Below are 9310 nucleotides of genomic sequence, written 5' to 3' on the forward strand. Positions count from 1 at the left end.
ACAGGAGGCTCTTATTATTAAAACTGCATTGTCAATTGCAGCAAGCGAAGACTAAAATGGTTGTATCTTTTTTAGTGCTGCTTACACAGCTGTTACTTGTGAATGCAGTCTTGGAGATTGCAGCAAAGCCAAATATGCCTAAAACTTCGGCAATGATGGAGGAGGCAATCATAATGTTTTCTAAGGCATATAATAGAGACTCAGTTACTGACTTTCCTAACTCCAGGTTCTCAATATGCTGCGCTAGTAATTCCTGCATGCAGAAAGGAGAGGAGACAATTTCCTCTCACATAATAAAGACTGTAAAAGGGCAAAAATGAGTGGATATTTGATATTGCTTTATATTTGTATTTTTATTTCATGTTCACACTGAATGGCAACGTCCTTGTTAAGAAGAAAGATCCTATTTTGAGAGATGGTATGTGAACATGTTCTTAAAAGCACTCTTGAGAGGAATATATAAAAGAAGTTTTAAAATTCAGGTTGTTACGTAACTTGAAATAGTGCTTGTTAGAACTGCTTCAGTGTGGTTTAGAATTTGTCTTTATTAATCTTTCTGATCTTTTTCAAAAGAAATGGGAGAGAATCACTTCTTTCTTTACACCAAAATACATACGGAGGGTACAGGAGACCCCTCTTCCAGATTTGAATTTGGATTTTCTTTGTTCAAAGTTAATGTAGTAACTGGGCCACTTGAAGCTTAAATTCTTTCCCACTTTAATTTTGTTTTTAATTGCTCCAATGAAATAGGATGTTTAAAAAAAATTGGCTTTTTTGATCAAATTGTTACATATTTATAATGAATGTTTTTCTTGTGTCTCCCCACTTGCCTTTTGCACTCAACAGCCTACCGAGAGTCCACGTTGCGGGATGAACATTGGAACAGTCCTGCAGGGTTTGTACTCGCTGCTACAGCTGTTACTGCATAGCTAGATCTTATCCTCTGTTAGTCAAAAGGGGATGGGATGGAAGTAGCCTTCCTTGCTCTAATGCAAAATGAGCTCTGTTTTCCAAATCTTCAAACTGCCGTGTTACGCACAGTATTTCACGCATATAGTTAAACGGCATCTTCTCGCATTGAAATATGGCAGTACTCTTAGTAAACCTTGAAGCGCTGCAATATTTTTCTTGACTAGTTGCTGTTTAAAAACCATCTTAAGGAACCTTAATACCTCCCACAGTTTAATACTAGAAAGGATACACTTTTATGACATGATTCACGCTGCTAGTACATTATTTTTTCTAACTTTCTTTAAAAAAAAATAAATATTTGCAGTTGTCAGGGATAATGATTTCACGAACAAAACCCCAGCGCTTAAGATCACAGGTAGCTCACGCCAACACAGCTGTACGGGGGCTGACCGTGAGCCTCAGTACGCAGAACTCCCCGTTGCTGGCCAATTTTGAAACAGCTTTTGTACTCTTACGTGTGCCTTAAATAAACCCAGCAGCCCTCAGGAGCCCCCTCTCCATTCCCGCTGGCGGGAGCCATTAACTCTCCGCAGAACAAGGCCTCTCCCCGCCCCTGCCGCCGCGGCCCGCCGGCGCCCTGCCCTTCCAGGCGGTCCCAGCGGCACTCCTTCGCCGCCGGCCCCTAAGGCCGCCGCCTGCAGGCGGCGCCCGGCCCCCGGTGAGACCTCCCGGCGGAGCGGCGACCGCCGGCGGCCCTCGGCCCGCCCGCCCCGTTCCGCAACAGCGCCGGCGCCTGCCCCGCCCTACAGCCCGCCGCCAGGCCCGGCGGGGCGGGCCCCGCCCCTCCCGCCGGCGGCGGGCGCAGGCGCGGAGCGGAGGGGAGCGGGCCGGCGGCGCTGCGTTCTCGCGAGGTGGGGCGCGTGGCGTCGTGCTGCTCCGGGGGCCGGCCGCGGGCCGGGCCGGGCCGGGCCGACCTGGCGGCGGCGACGGCGACGGCGACGGCAGCAGCAGCAGCTTCTGGGGACGCGCCGCGCGGTAGCGACGGCGGGAGGCGGGTGCTGAGGGAGGGCGCGCGCCGCTGGGCCGGGCCGGGCCGGGCCGGGCCGGGCGGGTCCGGCTGGGCAAACGGGGGGCGGGCCTGACCTTGCCCGCGGCCGCGGGGTCGGTCGCGGTGTGTGTAACGGTGCCGCGGCCTCGGGCGCGGCGTTCCCGGGTGCGCGTGGGTGTCGCTGCCCGGTGCGGGGCTGCGGCGGGATTCGGGGTGAGGGCAGAGCACCCCCGCGCCGCCCCGCCGCCAGTGGGCGTGAGGAGACGGACTGGGCGGCGGGTGTGGGTGTTAACGGTGGGGAGCCCCGCACCGCTTGTCCCACGCGAGATCCTTCGCTGTCAGTCCTGGTGGGCGCTGTGGATTTTTATTCAGGCTGGGTGTTTATTAAACGGATTTTTTATTCATTTTCTTCAGTTTGTGATGCAGTGACATACCCGTACTGGTGTTCACCTTAATAAATAACCGGTGTAGTTCTGCGTTATAGGTGTTTGCTTTATTTTCTTTAGAAACTTGATCTAAAAAGACCTGGTGTGCGGAAGCCATGGGTTTGTCTGCGTCCTCCCCGGCTGCTGCAAGTCAGTCGCCAAATGTATCCAAGCAATATCAGATGGTGTCTCCGCCTTCAGAATGTCCTATGCATCAGGAAAAAATGAGTGGTAATTATTCTTGAAACTCAAATGAAATAAACTACATGGAAAACACATTGAAAAATATTTGGGGGGGGAAGAAATGATTCTACAAATAAAAACTAGAGTTTTTCCTTTAGCGAAAATAGCTCTCAAGTAACCTTTCATGAAAAGGAGCCAGTTGTTCACCAGAACAGCGTGCAAGCTGCTTTGTCTGTAGAGACAGTAGGTGCTTGCTGTAGAACCTGTGGGTCGCTCCTGATTGTTGTGTTTTGAGGGGTCCTGCAAATTATTCCCATTGAATGGTACAGCCACAAAGGGTCAGGGAGGTGCAGGGGCCCCTGCAAAGACGGTAGTTGGGGGCAGGTGGTTTTTGCCAGAGAAGATGCAGCTGGAAAAGGGCACCAGATGGGTGGAATAAGATGAATGTCTGGAGAAGGAGAACGTCAGCTCCTTCGTTGACACAGTCAACACATTGATTAACATTGCTGTGGAGATCTTAAGTACAAACAGTTTAGTATAGAGGCCAGCATGAGGTGGGGAGCGAGCATTCAAGGCTACATAAGACGCTAAGATCTTACCATGCTGCTGGGTCCTAAAATGCAGGAAAGAGAGCAGTTAAAACTGTTGCAAAGCTCAGAAGAAAAAGTGAAATACCAGTTTGTATTTATGTGAGCGTTCAGTGAACTTTTTCCCATTTCCTGTCAGGTCTTAAGAGCTTTCATTTTGTAGCAAAACATATACTATTTTTTTCTGTATTTCAGGTTGTCCCATGCACATGAAGACTCCTGATCATAGAACTGAGAATGCAGACGATGTTCCTGCACATCAAGAAAGAGCGTATGAATTTGTAGCATGTCCAGTGAAATCTGGTGCATCTCAAATCAAAGATGACATAGATCCTAGCAACATGGTAACTTTTGCTTATTTCAGATGTTTTCTTCAGTCTTGTTTCTTCTGAAATACTCTCCCTAAAATGTAAATGCTGATACTGTCTAAGGTGGAAACTCTGGCAAATAATGTTATTTTTTAATTTTTAACGCCACTTTTTTCATTTTGTGTGCAAATATTTGTATAAAAACAAGTTATGTATTATTTAACATTCTCTTCAAATTTACATCTTTTGATAAAAGGTGGTTTTCCAGTTTGTAAATATGTTTTGCTGTCTATTTCTGTTTGTTAGTTACATGCATGGTTTTTATGCTACAGTAGTGGGTTTTAGGTTCTGTTTAATAGCAGTATGGGTGAGTTCTGATGCGGGTCTCTCCGAGATTTCCTTTGATTTACAAAAAGCACTGCTCTTCTGAAAGTGGAAGTTTAGGCAAAGGGGTTCCTTTAGTCTTCATATGACAAACTTATGCAGAGTTCTGCTGTAAAAGAGAAAGGTAATTTTGGTGGACTTAAATAAAGGCAGAACTTCTTGGTAGCAGCTGATTGATTATGCTTTGATTTTTCTTAAACAGCATAACATAAAAAAAATTTTCATATTCTTGTTTGTTGTTGATTCTCCTTGTTTTCTAGATGCCTCCTCCTAATCAGCAGCCATCCCCAGGTCAACCATTTCCATTGTCAACTGTTAGAGAAGAATCTTCCATTCCTAGAGCACATTCTGACAAGAAATGGGTCTACCCTTCAGAGCAAATGTTCTGGAATGCTATGATAAGAAAAGGGTAAATACACTATGAATTATCAGATGGAATTTGTGAGTCTGAAACTCATGAAGTAATATCATTAGTTACTATTCATTGATATTATTTAAAAGTTTGTGGGCTCTAAGCAGTAAATAATTAACTAGCTCTTTTAAAAATTTCTATTTTTATAAACAGCTTTGATTTAAAGGGTGAGCTGGTCTCAAAGCCATGTCTTCTCTAGTGATCAGCAAGGTGATAGGGAGTGTCAGGCAATTGCTGCTATCTCAAGATTTTCTTAAAAGTCAGTACATAGGCGCAGACAAACTTTGCATGGTTGCCAGCTTTCATACTCAGTCGGCTTCATGCTAATCCTATAAACTGATAGTAAAACTTCTGTGTGAGAACATCTAACTTGACTTTGCAAAATTGCTAAAAACGTGAAAATTGTTTGACAAGTAGATGTTTTCAGTCTTTACAACAATGCAGTGCAGGCAAGATCTAACTGAATGCTAGATGTCTCCTGTGGCCTAAAAAACTTTCTGTGCTGCTGTTTCCTCATTCTTTTGTAATTACTTGTTTGTCATTCTGACACAGATCAACTTCAAAGGCAGATACTATTAAAGCAATAGTAATTCTTAGTTCTACGTATCAATATTGTTCTTAATATGTCATAAGCAGTCTATATTGAGCACACAAATTTTGATCCTGTAAACACTTAAATGTGTTCAATGTTATGCCTGTTGAAAAAGAAGCACGCACGTAGTCATAGTGCAGGGTCAGAGAGATGAAAGGCATTTCTAACTGTATGCAAAATTTATTGAATACAGGACTTCTGTGCATTAGGAATGCAAGTGGGATTTTTCCTAGGCATTTTTACGAATACCGTGGAAGTGCTGATGTTTGCACACCCTGATAACTTTCTGATACAGTTAACCTGTTAATTTAGCTAACTAGAATTTGTGGATCTCTATGATGATAACTTTGATAACTACACTTTTGCACAGAAAATGGAAGTAGTTCTCAAGATGCTTAAGCAGATGAGCCAGAAGTTTCCATACTTGCTTTGTGTCTTTGCATAAAACCTTAAATCTCTTGATTCAAAAGCCCATCAGATAAACTGAGGAAGGTGGAGTAGTTGTGCTGTAATGCTTGTAAGCTTTTCAAATTCTAATTTTTTAGGTGGAGGTGGAAAGATGATGACATAACAGGTGAAGACATGACCAACATCATTAAGATTCACAACCAAAATAATGAGCAAGCTTGGAAGGAGATTTTGAAGTGGGAAGCTCTTCATGCTGTGTACGTACATGTGAAGTGAAAAGCAAATCCTTTGGTTTAGCTCTTGCTTTTGCAGTTCTTTGAAAGTAGAATGTCTCTTTAGTTTTTGCAGAAATATTTTGGTGCTGATACGTCTCAAAAGTTATAGTCTTGTAGGAGCCTGCATTTTGATTAATATGGAGGAAGATTATCCAGAAGAGCTTAACTATAACTGAATAATTACTATGTTGATAAAACTGATGAGCATTTTGGTGGTGTGCATATAATGTGGATTTGGAGAAGTTAACTCTTTATTTTATCTATTTGGGAATTACTTAATTGAGATCTTTATGTCATGAAAAAAGAGATGTAAACTTAGATGAAAAGTGACTGGTGTAAAACCAGCTGTCACCTTTTAGGTCAGTATAGTCCCTGTTCCTAGAAGAGACAGACTAGTTAAGCATTCTGTATGTAGAAATTGTTCTCTGAAATTCCATGATCTTTGTTACACGGTAGTTTGGATTATGGTTTTCTGTTCTTTAATCTATTAAATCTGTGGATTAGATTTGCTGAGAACTGCTCTATTGATAAGTTAGAACAATGGTGTGAAGCATATCAAAGGTACTTTATCATACCAGCAGTCAGTGCTGTCAGAAACTGGGGGACTTTTCAAACCTTTAAAAAAAAAAAGAAAAGCTTGTTTAGGTCACTAGCAATTAATCTCTCACTGTTGCTCTTTCTCCTATTCAGTTTTTCTGTTGCTAAAACAAATTACCATAGTGTTTTAAACACTTAAAATAATACTGTTTTAAAAGGTAAAAATTATTGTCTTTTTTAATTGTGTGCACAGGGAATGTCCATGTGGACCATCACTGATGCGGTTTGGAGGCAAAGCGAAGGAGTATTCACCAAGAGCCAGAATACGTTCATGGATGGGGTACGTGGGGAGGAAAGAAGGTCTTCCAGCTAGGTGGGAAGGTAGTGAGACGTGTCTGAAAATATGGTATAGAATTTATTTTACGATGTTTCAGAACTGGAATTGCAAGTTATAATTACCAGAAGATAGAAGTACTAGTGGGGATCTTATGCCAGTATCTGGATAAATAAAAAAATCATCTTAAATAGGACTTCCTCTCCAAGGTTCATAATATCCATTAAAATATCTACATGGTCTATTATCTGTCTTTCCAGATATGAACTTCCCTTTGACAGACATGATTGGATTGTTGACCGATGTGGAAAAGAAGTGAGATATGTTATTGATTATTACGATGGTGGAGCAGTAGATAAGAACTACCAGTTCACTATCCTTGATGTTCGCCCTGCGTTTGACTCTCTCTCGGCTGTGTGGGACAGAATGAAGGTAGCTTGGTGGCGGTGGACTTCGTAATTACTCCTGTGGTGTGTAGTCAAAAAGTAAACCACTTTTCTCCTAGACTAAGGATAAGTGAATACCAGGACTTGAAATAGAAGTTCGCTGCAGCTATCATTATTTTCATCATCACCACTGTTCTTTGGGGGTGGGAAGGGAGGATGAGGAAATCCATTGTTAAGCACACTGACGCTTTATGGTGTTTTGAATGAAATAATAAAGTTACAGTAGCAAAAACATGTATCTTAATTCTCTTAAGAGCTGGGAAATCTGTTCTTATTTTGTCACAGATTCTGTGTAAGCTTGCATTTCATGACTCCAGTGCTGCACCAGATACGTGAGGTTTCTGATTCTGACTGGAGTTTTGAGTCTTACTTAAATAGTGAAGACTGGAAATTTCATACCTGGTTTCACATAGTTACAGTATTTGGATACTTAGATGATGAATAAAGGGTGAAAGATCTGGACTGTTTAAAACTGCATGTTTTCTTAACTATATAAACCCATGTATTTGTTTTCATATGGGCACTTTACCTGTTCAAATACATGCTTCCTCAGAAGACTTTAGTAAAGTTTATTCTGTTGAAGGAAGTATAGCGTAGTATGACTGTTTTTAAAGGTATGGTAAGTTGAAAAGGAGAATATACTCATGCCTTAATCTGCAATTTATCTTTGAACAGAAGAACATCTGTTAGAAGAAGGAAATTAGTGTCAGTTACTTTTAAAACAACATTTCTAAAATGAGATAAAATTGGTATTTAATGGCTATTTATTTAAGTATTGAAAAGGTTTGTTTTTTGATGTAAGAAAACTGTATTCTTCTAGTATTTTCATGTCTTTAATGTGTGTCTCGTGTAATGCATTCAGGACAGAATTAAGCCTTATTTAAAGAAACTGTCATGCAGTACATCTGTATTTTGTATCTTGGCTTCATCAGCTGTACCATAGCATGTTATTTTTACATAATAGGGAATCGCACAAAAGCGTATGACTGCACAGTCGTACGCATTTCTGCATGGTGGTTATAGTGAGACATATTACAGGTGTGTATATAACTTGGCTAAAAGGATATCAAAAGTGCCAAGAAATAAGGCTGATTTGAGCGTTAAGAGTGATGCGTGTTAATGTTGTGTGGCTTAAAGGTTTGATTAATGTTTGTGCTTAATAAGGGAAACTAACTTTTTTTTAAGTCTTCCACTGTAATAGCTTTAAATTTGCATGGCTTGGTAAATTTCAGGTGCCATATACCCCTAAATTTAAATTATTCCTCCCTTTTAGCATATATTACTCTTGAGAATGAGTCCTCTGTGCAAAGGGACGGAATGGAAGGAGTAAGAGAGTATCTTATTGTAGCTTCTCAAATGGGAGAAGCTTTCTTCATTTAACTTCACAACCTTAACCAGGAACCAGCTGTACATTCATTTTCTGAAAGTGGTTATTTTTAACTGACATTGGAAGGTGGTGTTTTTTTTGTGGTTTGTTTGTTTGGGATTTTTTCCTGAGGAGAAAGCCCCACAATGTTTCAGTCACGTAACTTCCCATTTTGGAAAAAATTATTCAGGGAAGCTTCCATACTTTAAGGTACTAATGGAGATGGATGGTTCCCACTTCAGAGGCAACTGTACTGCATGGTAGGAATAAATATTACCCAGAAGTCCAGAATCCTAAGAGAAAATGACGCTCTTACCCCATCCACTTTCCTCATTCCTTTTTCACCTTTTTAGTGATTCCTATATATATATAAATGAAAAACACTTTGGGGCAAAAAAAAAACCAACCTCCATCTGGGTAGGCAATGTATATATGGGAGAAATGTGTGAACTTGTATGAAGCATATCTGATAATGAAAGAGCTGCTCCTCTCTGTTCTAACAGTAAAGACTGAGGCTTACTGCTTTTTAGGGTGGGTTTTTTTGTTTGGTTCATTTATGTGTACATTTGTTAACTTGATATACACAGAATTCTGCATTTCTCAGAACTAAATACGGAAAAGGTACACCAATGTAGGAAGTGCTTCAGAAGCTTCAAAAGAACGAGTTTGCTTTGTTGATTTTGGAAGCATGATACTGATCAGTGCATTATGGAAATTGTAATTGCTGCTAAATCTGGTGAAAGGTGTCACATGCCACTTCATGCGTTTACTGTCTTCTGTTATGTTCCATCTCACATAGCTTCAAAATTGTTTTCTGTGCTACTGTTAATGAGATGTACTTTGTCATCAAACAAAAAGGAGAACCAAATAAATATACTTTTCTTAACTTTGGTATTTGGGGATCATATTTTTAGCTGTAAGAATTAAGATGAGGTCTTGCATGTGTTGTATGAGATTATAGTCTGTTACAACTAATCACATCTTTGAATACATACTACTCATTTATTTAGGTGAATACAGAACCAAAACCCAAGGACTCACTTCAAGTGTTTGGTAATCAAACCAGCAGCTCTCGGAATAAGAGCATATGACA

General features: G+C 40.9%; 1 protein-coding gene across 3 annotated transcripts; it reads left to right on the forward strand.

Annotated features, from left to right (window-relative positions):
* The first annotated feature begins 1718 nt into the window (after nt 1-1718).
* Nucleotides 1719-9103, forward strand: HCCS (holocytochrome c synthase). Of its 3 annotated transcripts, none has more exons than XM_069789305.1 (7): nt 1719-1823; nt 2467-2616; nt 3351-3499; nt 4108-4256; nt 5397-5516; nt 6325-6411; nt 6666-9103. In XM_069789305.1, the coding sequence occupies exons 2-7, from the start codon at nt 2502-2504 to the stop codon at nt 6862-6864; spliced, it is 819 nt and encodes a 272-aa protein (XP_069645406.1). In that variant the 5' UTR covers nt 1719-1823; nt 2467-2501; the 3' UTR covers nt 6865-9103. The 3 variants fall into 3 exon arrangements, with proteins under 3 accessions (XP_069645406.1, XP_069645407.1, XP_009920510.1); XM_069789306.1 differs by lacking the exon at nt 1719-1823 and adding an exon at nt 1892-1947; XM_009922208.2 differs by lacking the exon at nt 1719-1823 and having other exon boundaries at nt 2163-2616.
* Nucleotides 9104-9310: the final 207 nt, after the last annotated feature.

The sequence above is a fragment of the Haliaeetus albicilla genome, chromosome 8 (assembly GCF_947461875.1).
Source record: "Haliaeetus albicilla chromosome 8, bHalAlb1.1, whole genome shotgun sequence".
Lineage (NCBI taxonomy): Eukaryota > Metazoa > Chordata > Aves > Accipitriformes > Accipitridae > Haliaeetus > Haliaeetus albicilla.